The sequence below is a fragment of the Telopea speciosissima genome, chromosome 8 (genome assembly GCF_018873765.1).
Source record: "Telopea speciosissima isolate NSW1024214 ecotype Mountain lineage chromosome 8, Tspe_v1, whole genome shotgun sequence".
Classification (NCBI taxonomy): Eukaryota; Viridiplantae; Streptophyta; class Magnoliopsida; order Proteales; family Proteaceae; genus Telopea; species Telopea speciosissima.
In genome coordinates this window covers 1,131,469-1,148,611 of record NC_057923.1, presented here as the reverse complement: position 1 = coordinate 1,148,611, position 17,143 = coordinate 1,131,469, and the positions used below count along the sequence as shown (strand labels likewise).

Genomic DNA, 17,143 nt, shown 5'->3' with positions numbered 1-17,143 from the left:
ATGGCCGACCACAATGGGACAATCGACCCTACCCACCTCGGGCTGAGGAGCCGATTGGCAGAGCATCTAAAACCGAGCTGGAGAGGCGGCTACTAGACTTGGCGGAGCAAGTGGAGGGGTTGAAGAAATAAGCGACCCCGGACCCCTATTCGTTGGTCGGGCGTCACCCATATCCTCTTGAGATCATGACCGCGCCACTATCGATCGGGTTCAAACCTCCCCCGTTCGACCGATATGACGGGACGACCTGCTCGACGGATCAAATCAACTACTTTAATGCGATGATGACCATGTACGGAGGAACCGAGATCGTTTCTTGTCGAGCCTTCCCTGCATCCCTGAAGGGCGCGACGACCTCATGGTTCTCCTGGTTGCTGCCGAACTCTATAACAAGCTTCGCTCAACTCTGTCGAGCCTTCGTCACACGCTTTCAGAGTAGTATGAAACACAAGAAGACAACGGTCAACCTCCTCAGCGTGAAGCAAAGGCCCGACGAGTCGATCCGAGCTTTCGTCTCCCGCTCCAACAAGGAATCATTAGACATCAAGGATTTGGATGAGGCCACGGCCCATACGGCTATGAGCAACGGACTGGCCGACATGGACCTCATCAAGGACTTGGCCCGGAAGCTGACCAGAAACCTGGCCAAGCTCTTGGAGAGATGCAATGAATTTGTAAATATGGTCGAGGTCCTCCAGGCTCGGAAGGGAAACGAAGGCCTACTCGACAAGAAAAGGTCGACAACAGGCGACCGTAGGGAAGATAAACAGCCCAGGATGGATCGCCGAGCCGACAGGTCAGATCGAGCGCGGAGCCTCGATTACACCCCACTGAATACCTCCCGCAAGGAGATTTTGATGCAAATACAGGATGGTGGGTACATCCGCTGACCCCGACAGATGCAAGCTGGGTCATCTCAGAATCCCAACAAATATTGTCAGTTCCACAAAGACACCGGGCACGATACCGAGGATTGTTATCAGCTGAAAAGAGAAATTGAAGAGCTGATAAAAGCGGGCCATTTGAAGCGATATGTCAAAGGAGGCCGTGAAGAGCGTGGGGGTCGACAGTCTGAAGAGCGGGATCAAAGAAGAGCCGAGCCGAGGCCCGAAAATAGGCGAGTCGAACGAGATGAAGATAAAGTCCGAGCTGAGAAGAATGAGGACGGGTCCGGGCCGAGCAGTGATAAGGGAGCTCCCATATACACTATCCTTGGAGGGCTCGGGCAAGAGACTACTCGAAAGGCTAAGACAAACGCACGGTTCATCGGAGTTGCCGAGATGCCCACCAAGAAGCTCAAGCCGACGGCGACGATCTCCTTCACCGAGGCCCACCTCGAAGGTATAAGTTTACCTCATGATGATGCTTTAGTGGTGCAGGTAGAAATTACGAAGAGACCCGTCCATCGTGTATTGGTCGATACCGGCGCATTCGTGGACCTTATGTCACTAGACGCGTACCGATAATTTGGCTTCGGCGACGAAGCGCTCAAGCCGGAAGGTACCTCACTTCATGGGTTCTAGGGAGCTGCCACGACCATCAAGGGCTCAATCGACCTGCTAGTCACGATTGGGCAAGCTCCATGCCAGGCGATGATCCAAGTCAAGTTCATGGTAGTACGGTCGGTAGTGGCTTTCAACGCCATACTCGGTTGTCCTTCATTGACCGCTCTCCAAACCATCATCTCCCCGTCGCACTTGAAGATGAAGTTCCCCACCGAGAATGGTGTCGGCGAGGTCCGAGGCGACCAGAAGAAGGTGCGGGAGTGCTATGCTACTTTTGTCAAGCAAAACAAAGGCAATGTCCGAGGAATGACAATGTGCGTCGAACACCTCCCCGAGGATCAGCGGGATGAGCTTATCGAGAGGAGAGGACGACCCGTGGAAGACCTGATCCCATTACATCTCAGCGAAGATGACCCAGCAAAGGTGGTCCAGCTCAGATCGTTACTGAATGAAGATCAAAGGAATCAGCTCGGAGCTTTCTTAAGGGCAAACGCCGATGTCTTCGCCTGGTCGGCTACCGACATGACAGGCATACCCAGGCATATAGTTGAACACCGGCTCCATGTAGATCCAGGTCAAAAACCAATTCGGCAGAAGAGAAGGAACTACGCACTTGATCGACAAACCGCGATCAAATAAGAGGTGGAGAAGCTTCGCCGATCAGGGTTCATCCGAGAAGAAAAGTTTCCGACCTGGTTGGCTAACGTCGTCATGGTCCCCAAACTGAACGGGAAGTGGAGAATGTGTGTCGACTACACCGACCTCAACAAGGATTGTCCAAAAGATGAGTACCCGCTACCTCGAATCGACCTCCTGATCGACGCCACGGCAGGTCACGAGATGTTGAGTTTCATGGACGCGTATTCCGGCTACAACCAAATCATGATGCATAAGGAGGACGAGTCATACATGGCATTCCGAACTGACCAAGAAAATTTTTGCTACAAGGTCATGCCGTTCGGATTGAAAAACGTCGGAGCAACATACCAGCGGCTCGTGAACTATATATTCCGCGACCAAATCGGAAGAAACATAGAAGTCTACGTGGACGACATGTTGGTGAAAAGTTTGAAGGCCGAACACCACTTGGCCGACCTGGAAGAAGCCTTAGGCTTATTGAGGAAGAACCAAATGAAGCTGAACCCCACCAAGTGTGCATTCGGCGTGACCTCGGGAAAGTTCCTCGGCTTCATGGTCTCTGTCAGAGGCATCGAAGCCAATCTGGCAAAAATCAGGGCCATCCAAGAGATGAGCCCTCCCAGGACGATCCGAGAAGTACAGAGGCTAAACGGACGAGTGGCGGCATTGGCACGATTCATGTCGAGATCGGGCGACAAGTGCCTACCGTTCTTTAAGGCCCTTAAGAATATCCGGAACCCAAAGGACTTTATCTGGTCGGACGAATGTCAGGAAGCTTTTGAAGAGCTGAAGAAATATTTGGAGAACCCGCCTCTTCTCAGCCGACCCGAGCCAAAAGAGGAGCTTCAAGTTTACTTAGCCGCTACCCCTGTAGCGGTCAGCGCGGTGTTGATTAGGGAAGAAAGTCAAACTCAAAGACCCATATATTACATCAGCCACGTTCTTGTCGATGCCGAGATAAGATACTCCGGGTTCGAGAAAGTAGCATTCGCTCTTGTTACGGTCGCAAGAAAACTAAGGCCGTACTTCCAAGCTCATCCGATCGCGATACTGATCGACCAGCCCCTCAAGAAGATATTGCATAAACCCGACGTTTCAGGACTGCTGATCACCTGGGCGGTTGAGTTGAGTGAATACGATATAAGCTATCGTCCGAGGACGGCGATAAAAGGACAAGCCCTTGCCGAATTCATCGCCGAATGCACAGGGCCAGACCTTGAAGTCGAGGAAGAAAAGACAGTAGAAGAGGTCGGGGCTACGGTCGACCCGACTTGGACCATGAATGTCGACGGCTCAAGCAACTCCGGAGGAAGCGGGGCCGGCCTGATACTGGTAAGCCCCGAAGGGTTTCTGATCTAATATGCCCTGAGGTTCAAGTTTCCCGCCTCGAACAACGAGGCCGAGTATGAAGCCCTCCTAGCTGGACTTCGAGTCAACAAAGCAATGGGCGTAAAGCGGTTGAAGGTGCGGGGAGACTCCCAACTCGTGGTCAACCAGGTCAATGGAGACTATGAGGCGAAAGACGAAAGGATGATAGCTTACCTGAGCCGAGCACGAGATCTGATTTCCAAACTCGAGCACTTTGAGATGACTCGAATACCGAGAAAAGGGAATGCCGCGGTTGACTCCTTGTCAAGGTTGGCCGAGGCCGACCTCCAATATCTGAGCCGATCAGTATGCATAGAAATCTTGGAAAAGCCCTCCTTACAAGAAGACAGCGTAAAGCACATTGAAGAGGACCGGCCAACCTGGTTGGACCCCATTGTCAACTGCTTGGAGAATGACCTGCTCCCGGAGAATCGAGACGAAGCAAGAAAGGTCAAGATCTGAGCTTCCAAGTACACCATGATTGACAGAGTGCTCTACAAAAGAGCAATCTCGGCCCCTCTTCTCCGATGCCTTGGACCGAAGGGAGCCGAGTATGCCTTAGCTGAGGTGCATGAGGAAATATGCGGGAGTCACATGGGTGGCCGAGCTCTTGCATACAAGATGCTTCGCAAGGATTTTATTGGCCAAGAATGCAAGAAGAGGCCATGAGGTATGTGAAGTCGTACGAAAAGTGTCAACTGTTTGCACCAATCCTGAGCCGACCAGCAACAAAGTTGACCTCAATGCTGAGCCCAATCCCTTTCGCTATGTGGGGAATGGATATTCTCAGAGATTTCACCTCGGCATCGGGAAACAGGAAGTACGTGGTAGTGGCGATCGATTACTTCACCAAGTGGGTCGAGGCCGAGCCCCTTGCAACCATCACCGAGAAGAACATGGAGAAATTCTTCCGAGATAAGGTCATCTACCGGTTCGGGCTACCGAAAGTGCTCATCACAGATAATGGCACGCAATTCAACAACCCGGCCTTTCGAGAGTTCTGCGAACACTTCTACATTGACTTCCGACCCGTCTCAGTAGCTCATCCGCAAGCAAATGGACAAGTAGAAGTGTCCAATCGAACATTACTCGCCGGCATTAAGAGAAGGTTAGATGAGGCCAAAGGAAGATGGGTGGAAGAGCTCCCAAGTGTCCTATGGGCATATAGGACGACAGTAAGAACACCAACCGGGGAGAGTCCTTTTCGCCTCGCTTATGGGACCGAAGCCCTCGCCCTGGTCGAAGTTATGGCATTGTCGTACCGAGTGCTCAACTTCGATAAGAAGACCTATGAAGATGGACTGAGAGCCAACCTTGACTTCCTCGACGAAGTTCGAGAAAATGCCCTACTCCGGAACACGGCATACCAATAGAGGACGGCAAAGTACTATGACTCAAGAGTAAAAGAGCGGCACTTCCGTCAAGGGGACCTTGTCCTCAGAAAGCTTAGCGCATCCCAGCCAAGGTAGCAAGGAAAGTTAGCACCAAACTGGGAAGGCCCGTACATAGTCTCCAAGCAAATTCGCCTCGGGACATATCGCTTGCAGACTCCGGGGGGCAAGAAGGTACCGAGACCTTGGAACTTGGAAAATTTGAAGAAGTTTTTTTAATAACTGAGCATGCTTGTATTCGGCTTCAGCCCCGACGTTTGATTTAATTAAATAAAGTCTTTCTCCACCACTTAACGTATTGGCAAGCTCCCAAACCAAGTCAAAAGATCGGTCCTCATAGACCTGGCCGACCTCGAAGACCGACCCTCATAGGTCGGCAACCAAGTCGTAAGACCGGTCCTCATAGATCTGGCAGACCTCGAAGACCGACCCTCATAGGTCGGCAACCAAGTCATAAGACCGGTCCACATAGACCTGGCCAACCTCGAAGACCAACCCTCATAGGTTGGCAACCAAGTCGTAAGACCAGTCCTCATAGACCTGGCCGACCTCGAAGCTCGACCCTCATAGGTCAGCAACCAAGTCGTAAGACCGGTCCTCATAGACCTGGCCGACCTCGAAGACCGACCCTCATAGGTCGGCAACCAAGTCGTAAGACCGGTCCTCATAGACCCTGGCCGACCTCTCAAGAGCAAACTCCCCCTTTGGCCAAGCCTAACAAAGTTTGAAACCAAGCTAAGGCATTACGCTCGGCCAGGAAGGCTGCTCGGCCACGCGCCAGCTTATATGATAGCCTGTCCAATCGGATCGACGGGAATGGCGAATTAACCAACCAAAGCGAGAATCACGTGGACCTCGGACATGGCATGGCCGAGCCGCCGACCACATGAAGCATGGGTAAAAAATAGACAAGTCCCTAAGCTCGGCTAGCGGAACGACTCGGCGGTTCGGCCACAACCTCAAATGGAACAACGTACACAAGGAAGAGAAGGTTAAGAGTGCTGAGCTAAAATACTTGGACAAATTCTGACAAAAATAGATTTTTTCATTCATTATAGGCCGACTGCTCGGCATGGTTACAAGGTGGGCAGTTGCCCCCCCCCCCCCAAAAAAAAAAAAAAACAACGAACAAAATTTTACATCTCAATCTCCTCGGCGTTGGACTTGGAGGCAACCTCGGCGGTAGGCTCGGCCAGGGGGTCTTGGGGTTCAGCGTCAAGAGGGAAGACGTCGACCTGTGCAGGTTCCTTAAGGGGCAGAGCCTGGGTGACCTCGACTCCCTCCTCATCTCCCAACTCCCTGGTAAAGGTAGTCATGTCGTCATCAAAACGTGAGAGATTGAGCTCGGGATAAACCGCCTTGATCTCGGCCAAAAGATTAGTCCGGCCTACCTCAAAGCCTTCAGCGAAGGGAGGTTTCCTGATCTCGTGGCACACATCAACGTACTCCTTTGATTGGAGATAGTCGCTGATCGCCTCGTCCCTAGCCATGGCCAGGTCCTCCTTGGCCTTCTCCCTCGTCTCGGTAAGCTGAGCCTGTAGAGCCCGGACCTTCTCTTTCTGCTTGATCACCTCGGCCTGAGAGCTCTCCACTTCGGCCTCGGCGGCAGTAAGCTTCTCTTGGGTCTCCCGACGCCTTTGAACAGCATCTTGGGCATCCTGGTAGGCCTTCTGCACTGGACGCACAAGGAGTGGTTCTCGGTCAAGAGCCGCTCAAAGCGAAGCATGGTCTCCACTGCTTTGGCGAAGCCCTGCAAAAAAGCATGAGAACAAAAGTCAGGGTCGACTACACAGGTCAGACCTAATCATAAGTGCCGACCAAGAAACTTACCATGTTGAAATCCTAAAACAGGGTGGAGAGGAGCTCGGGGTCAGACAGCGCCTCGAGCTTCTCCCTGTCGGCCGAAAGCCGACCTGCATTCAGCCATTCCTTGGCATGTACGGCCGACGTCAATGCCTAATCCTCGGGGAAGAGGCGCCAGGTAGGCCTCACAGGAACATTGCTGGTCGAGGCCCTCCCCAAGACATATCAGGAGATGTTGGGGGGTGAAGCCACGGGCGGAAGGCCACCACTCGTCAGATTGACCGAGACCCTCTGACGCTTGGTATCTTTCGGCGGGCTCCTCTCGCCTTTTCAGCCTTTCCCTTTCCTCGAAGACCCCGCTGGGCCTGTACTCTTCTCGGCCTCAAGGCCAACCACAGCGTCTGGCGGGCTCGGCAAAATGGCCTTGCCCTTGGGGGCCTTGGAAGACTCGCTCCGGGACTTCTTCTCAACATTTTTCTTCCTTCGGTCTGCAAGGGTCTCGGCCCTTAGTTGAGCTGTATCCATAGGGGGGATATGGCTGACCACTGCATGAGAAACCAAACGTCAAAAACAAATTAAAAAAGAAATGAAGGCTAGATGAAGAGGTCAGCTCGGGAACAGAAAAGGGATCGGCTAGGGCTCCTACCAGGGGTCATGTGCCACCTTTGAAGAAACCCCTCGTCCTGAAGCCGAAGGACGTCAAAGGGCGGGCGCTGGGGGATTAAGTCAAGAGAGGTCAGCTCATTCTCGGTTAGGGGCAGTACCCTATTGACGTAGTTCAAGTTCATCTCCTTCCACTCGGTTCGGAGAGGGCTGTTTTGAATGGAAGCAAAGAAAAAATGAGGCTTCCAATACTTATTGAAGGTCGGCGTGCCAACCAAAAATTTGTGGCTGCCCAGGGCCGTACTCTTCCCAGATCAGCGACAGAAATAGTACCACCCCTTCTCGGGAGACTTATTCAGGAAGAAGAGCCGAGAGAAAAGCGCCACGCTTGCACCTCGGCCCATCTCACAAAATAAGGCGTAGAAGCCGTACACGACTAGCCAAGAGTTCGGCACCAGCTGACCAGGGGACAGGTGGAAGTGGTCCAAGATCTGGTCCACCAAGACGAGGACGGGGAGCCTGAACGCGTACTTGAAAGGGGTCTCGTACAAAGCCACCTCGTCGGGCCTGATGAAGCAGGCCATCTCCCCGGGGTTAGGAGCTCGGAGCTGAATGTCCTCGGGGATGGCATAGGTCGTCCTCAAATAGTCGAGGTCGGCCTCCGTGATCGTGCTCGGAACGGTGCCGACACTCCCTTCCTCGAGCTCAGGGGCGACAGCGGACGAGCTGACCGAGCCAACCCCCACTTCGGACGAATCTCCCTCACTTGATCCCTCATCGGATGAGGACGACCCAGAGTTCTCGGTTGGGTCTGCGGCGATTGGTTGGGCCGCGTGGTCAAACTCCAGGAGTAACGGAGGCTCGGCCACCTCGGCCTGACGAAGCTCCACTACATCGGGCTCATCCGAGGTCGAGCCCAATAAGTCTATGGTGGGAGAACGAGCAGGGAGCTCTCGGCTCAGACTCGCGCCCTCTGTCGCCCCAGCGAACAGCTCGCCCATAGGACTACTACCAACTGACATACTGGGCGGAGAAGACTTACTGGTTGAAGAAGAGCTAAGGATGAGCTGAGCGCGAACGAAGCAAAGGCCGAGCTGATCACGAACCAGTAAACACCGAGCGCTACAGAGCTGAAGAATCCGAGCTTGCCGAGAAGTCAATAACTTAGAGCAGTGAAGAATGAATAGTTAGGAGTCGCCTATTTATAATTCTTGGGTTGTACTGATCCAACGGCTGAGCAGAACTCAGCATAATTCAACGGCCTAGATCAAAGGACATTTCGAATTCTCGAGCCTGCCATAATGACTCTGTTGACGTGGCACTGACACCCAATCGTCATACCGTGCAACGTCAAATCCGCGGCAAAAAATAAGCTCGGCTCGACCGTAAAAATCTTCCAGATAAACCGACTTGGAAACTTCACTCATCAGTGCCGAGCCGACCCTTGATGAGTGGGGGGCCTGTGATGAGGCATAAAACACCCCACCTATCAGAGGCTACCACATGGCCGACCCGACCTCAGCTCGAGAATCGAATTGGGCTGAGCAGGAAACTGGGCCGACCCCATCTCCGATAAGGCACCTGATAGAGCCAGACTCGCGCAAGCTAGCTGGTGGCTGAGGCCGAGCTCATACAGGTCAGCCATAGACTCCTGGTCGAGCTTACGGCCGAGACCAACCTCTCGGGCCGACCTCCCTTGCCGACCTCCTAGGACGACCTCCGAGGCCGAGCCCCCCTCCACTGAAGCTGCCATAGCACCCCACCGGGGATCTCCGGGCCACGTCAGCACATCCTGAGAATCACGGGATAAGGATTGAGCCACGATCCCAACGCAATACGAAATCGCACGCTACATGGACTCTTACCTTAATAAGAGCCCGACCCCGAAAATAGCTCTCCACTCTGCTCTACGCGAGAGAACCTTCCGAAAGAAGGACTCCTACCATACTAGGACTCTCCCAACCGCTTCATCTCATCCTCACTCTATAAATACCCAGGTATGAAGCACCATTCCTCATCTCGCTTTTTACTAGCTGTTACGCTGTTGCACTGGTGATCTAACTGGAGCATCAGAGAGTCCTAGGCCAGAGCCACACCGGCCCTCTTGTGCTCATCACTTGGTCCTTGCAGGCTCATCCGTGGGCGAACCAAGAGTCGGAGATTTCCACACGCAACAGGTGTTCATGCAGTAAGGCTTGGCAACGAGGACTTACTGTTTTCTACTTGAAAGGCTTAGAATGGTCGAGAGCCAAATGGTGGAGAGGGGGTGGCGGTCATTTTTAGTGTTGCAAGGGCCCTGAGGACTTACTGTTTTATATGTGCGAGGCTTACAACTCCTCTTCCAATTTAGCCATTGTATGATGCAACTATTGTTTTCTACATTACAATAAGGCTATGAAAGGAGCTTTGGAACCTTTGTTTGATATAGTTGTTATTTTTTAATTGATTTTTTTGGGTAGTGAAATCTTTGTCTTTTGGATAGAAATCAGAAGCATCAAATAGGAGCGCTCCAAATTCTGAACCTGTAAGTTGCCAAAATACATTGAATGTTAGAAGCTCCAAATTTGAGCAGATATGTATAAGGTTATAAAACAAGAGGAAAAAAGAAAGAAAGTGAAAAGAAATTCAAAAGAAAAACACTAAGAAGAAGAAAGCCCATGAATTCGTTCTCATTGCAATAAAAATGTACTCATCATATTTGGCCAATAGTATAAGTAAAATCTCAAACTGAAAACCCATGAATTTGTTCCAATAAAACTCATAAAATGAAAAGACAAAGCATAATAACAAAATTGCTTACAAATTATAGTTCTATTGGGAATTATAACAATAACAATATGTACCATACCAAAGTTGGGAAAATACGGCCTTCTAACAGTCATGATCAAGGTTAATGAAGGCTTAAATTTCAAGAGTGGCATGTGTGTTGAGAGCTTGATCTCTTCTCACATGGACTCCTCTATGTGTTGTTACATGGTAACATTCACTAGCCTTAAGGAATCTTAGGTTTACCCTGTGGAATTATATCAAATCAGAATTTCTGACCCCAAGACCAACACCAAACACATAACTAGCAGCAAGGTTTCTTCTCCTGGAGGCTCAAGTTGGTTGAGAAGATTAACAACATTATTCAAGACACGTATCTGGGTTTCTCCTCCCAGAGTTCGGTTTGTGTAATAGTAATAGCGAAAAAGAAAAGTTGAAGATGTTTCGTTGAAGAAAATGATACCTTATCAAACCATGAGATGTAAAACCCACACGCTCTACAAGAAAAACTCAACCATTTTTTCTACAGGGCCAGAGGAGATGGTATTTTTAATGAACGAAAGCAATCGATGATGGAAGAAAAACAAAACGAACCTCAGCTATTGGAGAAAACTGTTAGAACAGGGCCACGACGGTGTTTCATTCGCAATCGATTAGAACAGAGTCACAGAGGTGTGAGAGAGGCATCAGAAGTCTCTCTTCACTTCATTTGTTGTCGTCGTTTATTGGGCATCTCCGATTTCACTGTCGCAGGGTCTCATAGAGCAGGACTGGGTAGAAATAGCTTCCTTTGCAGCCGTCGCCATGAACAGACCCTGTCTCCTTCGTCACCCGATGCCGGTCACCGTGGAGATTCGTGAGAGGGGATCATGAGTAACCCGAGACAGACGCGGCAAACACTTTTTTTGTTTTGGGTAGAACAGGGAGTCCCTTCTCTCACCATCGCATGATCTGTGAGAGCGATAGGGAGAAGATAACCCTAACAGTTGCCATCGTCGACGCCGTGAGAACAGACCCTGTCTCCTTTATCGCCAACACCGATCACCGTGAGGATTCGTGAGAGGTGATCAGCGAGAGAGGATGAATAACGCGAGTCAGGGGCAGGAAACACCATAACCTCATTCTCGGTTTGGCCTTGGTTAGGGTTAGCCAAGGTTAACTTCCAAAATTCAAAATGGATGGTTGGATTTCCATATGACACGTGTCATCTTTTGAGATTGGAACTGGGGAAATAACTGGGGGATGGAAACTGGAGGTGATAAGAATCCGGGCAGGACCAGGAGGGATCCATTCTTATTTACTTACTATGCAAAGTTATGAAAAGTGGAGAGAGAGACTAATTAATGACTGAAGACATGACAAGTGATAAGGGATTAACGGTAGTGTGGTGGGTCAAATCGAGTTGCTGTAGAGAGAGATAGAGTGAGAGTGAGTGTTGAGCTCCAAAGGCTCAATCCAAAATCGGATGCCTCTGAGTCAGGCTATAACAGGGTCAGGTTGGGTCGAGCTTTTTAAAATCCCAATCCAATTTTGAATTTTCATAGTTGATCTTGGGCCCAGGTCCAATCATGTTGGGCTTAGTTCAGGCCAAGCCCACCTTGATTGGCACTGATTGATCGAGTTGGGTTGGGTCAGACTGGCCCTGATTGATTCTAACCCTAATTTGCCATCCAAGGCCAAACTAAACCTGACCCTAACCTTGACCCTGGCTGATCCTATAAACAATTAAATATGAAATTTTGAAACGTTATAGAGTTTTAAAATTCAGAGCTTAAAGTTGGTTATCAATACAAAGAACTCATACCTTTCAACATAGATAATTTCAAACGCTGTACGTAAAACCAATAATATGCGTAGCTACAATTAAACAAACAAACAATCTACTAGCTAGAACCTTAACTGGGTTTTCTGTTTCTGGTTATGATTATCCTCCAATATTGTTTTATAGTTCATTTTGAGAAATGATCAAATTCTATTGAAGGGTCATATATGTAACCTGAAGCTGAATGGCTGATCCATTTATTAACCGGCTTGGATTGGATGGGGCAATTCAACCATTCTCCGAATTATGCAGCTCAGGTCCTCCCATATCGAATGCTTAACTCATCAAAACAAAAAAATTGCCATCTTTATCGACCATGATCGATCAGACTTATATATATTTTAGTTGCCAATTAATTTGAAAATTGGATAATGATCACGACTCACGAGAGATAGGAATGCTATACAAATATATATACATATATGACCAACATTAAATCTCATCGGTTTACACTTATATCTTTCAAGAGAGAGAGAGAGAGAGAGAGAGAGAGAGAGCACACCAATGGCCCAAATAGAGTATGTATTTGAAGTAGAGAAGTCTTTTCCAACCAGTGCTAGCTACTGCTAATTTCAAAGTTTCACTTCTCTCTCCTTCCTGTTCAGCCCGGCCGGCCTCCACCAACAGGATTTATTGTTGGGTTTGGTGGTTTTTATCTAGACCAGTTGAAGTAATTGAAGGTTATATATGTTCAAAGGTCTAGATGGCGGGTTAATGGAGAAAGTAGAAAATTTTATTGGTGTTAGACAATTTCTATCCGAGTCCAAAGTCCATGTGTGCAGTGGATTTTCTCTAGCATATATGAGAAGAAGAAAGAGAGGTAGTGAGTGGAAGCTTTCAATGTTGAGTCTTCTAAGAGATTCTTTGCTTGAGGTTTTCATTGATCTATTGGATATAGTATGTGATTCTTTTAGTGTTATTCTATTTTGAGCATCTTTGAAGGTAGGAAACCATTGGTTTCTTTCGGTATATATATATCTCGGACCTTAATGCGCGCATAACTACTTCAGCTATGAATTGATGTTTCTTTCTACTTAATGCTGCCAAAACTAGATTGAACTTTTTTTTTTTTGGTTAATCTAGTTGTTTTCACATTTGTTTTCTTAGACTTGTTTTCAGGAGTAGTTCAAGCCCTAATCGATCTAAGCTAGGGGTGTTAGAACGAGATGGATGGAAATTTGTCATTGTGAATTGCTCGCAACTCACACCCATGAGGCCATGACCCATTCCCCTCACATATCATCAACTATACTATGCACTGGCAGCTGCATGCTACAACTTAAAAGAGTTGGATATGTCATGGATATATCTCCCTAGCTAGCTCCTCGGCCCCTAATACAGTTATTAATTAATTGCCTACCTATGATTTTTCAGAACCACAGTCCTTGTAAACCTTGCTGGCCGGTAGCCCCCAGAAATCTCACTTCTTGTCCTACCTCTTCAATTCCTTGTATGTATATTCCTGAGGATAATTAAAAAGGTATGTACTCCTCCCTCATCAAAGGAGGTCTGTGTGGCTGAACCATCTTCTCCTAATTAAGGATCTATTGATGACACCACTGTTGGTCAAACAACGGTCCAAGGATCAAACCATGGTTCCCTAGGAAAACCAATATGCAGAAAAATTAGGGTTTTGCACACCCTGGGTTATCCCATGGTATCCCATGGGTGCCCCATTAAATTTTAGGGTTTCTCATGGTCGCCCATGGGAACCCTGGTGCATCCCTATTAGGGTTTCTCCTTCCCTATTGCGTCCCATAAAATTAATTATCACAATAGGGACGGAGTAATTTGTCTCTAGTCTATCACATGGTAAGAGGGATCCATCCCATACTTGAATGCGCAACGGAAATTAATCGATTCGAGTTTCTTTCGCATCCCATAAATATTAATAATCAATTAACAGAAGGAATTAATAAAGAACTGCTAACCTGGTGAGCCTCAAGTGTTGCTCCTCCAATAGACAGTGGTTCTTCCTCCAGTGAGAGCTCCAAGCAAACAGATCTGAACCTCCAATGGTGCTACCAAGGTTCTACACGCCAATCCCAGATGCCCTCAAACTCCTCAGCACAGATCTAGGGTTTCACAAACCCTAACTCTCAAACACAGGTGAGAGAAGCAAAAAGAAGAAGAGAGATCACAAGAGGGAGAGAGAAACCAAAAACGTAGGAGAGAGAGTATCTGCTCCAAAAACGTGGAGAGCTGCTCTCTTCTGCGTTTTATGGTCCCCTATTTATAATAATAGGGTTTAATTAAATCCTAGATAGATTTAATAGAGCCCTAGTAAGAGTCTGACTCTCTCTCTCTCTCTTAGTCTGGCAGTTCTGTTTAAACTCAAAGTGCTACACAGGTAAAGAAGCAGAATCTAATAGGGAAAGTATTAATTAGATTCTTTATTTAATTATTAATGGATAATTATAATTAGCACCAAATCCATTAATTAAATAAAGAGTCAATTAAATTAGCAAATTCCAAATAACTCCCTATATGATAACAATTTATCATATACAACCCCCCACTAATCGACACCATCATTATGGAATCTAAGGCATGTACACATGTACTGCCAAACCCCAATCCATAGTACATGTCCATATAAGAGCGTCTGTGCATCCGATCGGGTCCCGCAAAACTCGATAAAACACTTTATTTGAAATAACTATAAATAATGTATCATTTTATATAAAATAAATTTTGCAAAACCATTTCCAAAACGGTACTGGATCCAGATTTTGATCCGACCATGCATAGACAATCTCTATCTTGGTGTTCCCCAATCGGGCAGTGGTGACTGTGTTGGATAATTCCTTCACTCACAAAAGTGTTCACGCATTCCCAGAACACCGGCTTTGACTCGCTTGAGTCTCAGTCATTGATGAACCAAAGAATGCAATCACACTTTGCAGTGACAGGGTTCCCTCAGGTACAGGGTATCGGTGACACATGCCTATCCCTTCCTACATCTGGCAGTAATACATGAGGAAATCGACAAAGTAGGTTCTTCGCCAATGCACACATCAAACATGTGAGCACTCGCATTCGTATCCTGACATCACATGTTTAGGCATGCCCAATGCGACGACCATATGATAAGGGTGCCCAGCCCAAACCCTAGTCGCGACTACCATTTTAAGTATAACTTACGGCACATAATGCTCAAAAAGTTCATATCGCATGTGACAATATTAAACTAAAATGTATAAATGTTCAATACAAAGGTGAACCGAGTTGAACCGGACCGAACAGGGTTTGATGGACACACACTTGTCCAACAACCACTGCTAGCAGGGCTTGAGACTTGTGTGGGTCCTTTTTTTCTTAATTAGGATTTTTTTTTTTGATAATTTTTTTTTCTTAATTAGGATTTTAGAGCCGAATTTTTATCCTCTCAATTACACTGCCCATACTTGACGTCAAGTACATCTAATAGAAGGAGGTGGATCCCACCTCGGGCAGGGGGTAGGATAGTCATTTCTGCCTCCTCCGTTAGATGTATTTGACGTCAAGTACGGACAGTGTAATTGAGAGGATAAAGAGCCAGGGGGGAAAACAGAAAAAAATTGGCTGTGTAGGGTAGCTAGGTCAGTTTCTTATTAATTTATTAGTGGAAAATGTTGCTTTTTCTACAATGACAAGTTGCTTATTTTGAAAATCTACAATTCGGGGCAGGGATATATCACAGTTTTACAGTTCAAACTTCAAAGCAAGGAGGAGTGTATATATTATGCTTTGGAAGCCTGATATATCATATCATCCAACGTAAATTTAAGAAACGGGGACCCTCTTTTTCTTCTTCTTAGAACATAATCCATGTATGTATGTATTAAATCCAGCAGTGAACTCCAAGTCTCATGCATTACTTGCGTTACTTGGATGCCATCCATCCTCACTTAGCTTATTTAAACAATCACAAGAAATGAAGGAGGTATGCAGCTTGCTTAATTGATTCTCTTCCAGATATCCGAATTTCAGTCGAGAGAGAGAGAGAGAGAGAGAGAGAGAGAGAGAGAGATGGTGAAAAGTCTTAATCTCTCATGGTGGCCTCGTAGGCCTAGCACCATTAATATTCTAGATAGAGAAATATTATTATTCTGCCTTTTGATCATCAATAGTATTTCCAGTCCTATCCTAATTACTTGCTTTGCAGACAATGGGGGTCCTCTCCAGGATACCTGTCCAACGTCGACGACGACGACGACGAAGACGACGGGGCAGCTGCAGGAGGAGGAGGAGGGTGCCATCTTCTTCATCAATGGCTTTCCCTGCAAAAACCCAGCAGCCATCGTAGCTTCTGATTTCAAGACCTCAGAGATGAAGCGTGGAGGAGACACAGACAACTTCCTGCGATCGTCGACGAGCATCATCACGGCAAGGGAGTTCCCTGGGTTGAACACCTTGGGTCTCTCTATTGCCAGAACCGACATAGACGTTGACGGAATGGTACAGCCTCATTCTCACCCCAGGGCCTCTGAGTTGTTGTACGTTAGAAAGGGTGTTGTGGTTGTTGGGTTCGTTGACACTGGAAAGCAGGTGTTTCAGAAGACGCTTCGGGAAGGGGATGTCTTTATGTTTCCACGTGGCTTGCTCCATTATAGCTTGAATGCCGGTTTCGAGCTTGCCACTATCTTCTCCGTTCTCAACAGCCAAAACCCAGGTGTGGTCAGCATCACTGATGCCATGTTTGGACTAGTACTACTGGATGAGGCGGACACCAGCACCACCTATAATGTGCTAGAGCGGCTGCTGCTGATGATGAATAATAAGTAGGCTTCGTGTTCGTGCCTTCTTCATGGCAGTCTCCTTCCTTCTTTCCTTCCCGATCGAGTGCAGTTAGTTATTCCAATAATGTTTCTATCTGTCCTGTGTAATAGCGTATCAGGACTAGACAATTATTTCTGTCCACAATGGAAATTGAGTTTTACAATTTGAAATTGGGTGCTGATTTATATATGAACACGCGACTGCTAGTAGGGGTGTCTAAAGTTGTCCCGTACTGGTAGGCTTGATCTGTTGAAGCACGAGACCGGCCGAACCGATTATTAAACGTGTTATACTCAAACATCGATCAATTATAATATCGAGCAGCATTAATTGGTGCAAGGTACTGGTCCTATATATAATCATCCGATCGGTCCAGATCGAATACTATGACTGACTGATAACTAACCTTTTATAGCTCTATTAACATGTTTAAGCCTATTTAGCCTATTTTAATCCCAATTATAGCTTGATTATCCCGATTATGG

The 17,143-nt window shown here is 47.6% G+C and overlaps 1 protein-coding gene across 1 annotated transcript; it reads left to right on the top strand.

Annotated features, from left to right (window-relative positions):
• The first annotated feature begins 15,908 nt into the window (after positions 1-15,908).
• On the top strand, positions 15,909-16,664 carry LOC122671087 (germin-like protein subfamily 3 member 4). The gene has a single exon (XM_043868183.1). The coding sequence runs from the start codon at positions 15,909-15,911 to the stop codon at positions 16,662-16,664; it is 756 nt and encodes a 251-aa protein (XP_043724118.1).
• Positions 16,665-17,143: the final 479 nt, after the last annotated feature.

What these genes read in the sequence shown, in the direction of transcription:
- LOC122671087 (XM_043868183.1), top strand. Translation starts at nt 15,909, where the DNA reads ATGGTGAAAAGTCTTAATCTCTCATGGTGGCCTCGTAGGCCTAGCACC.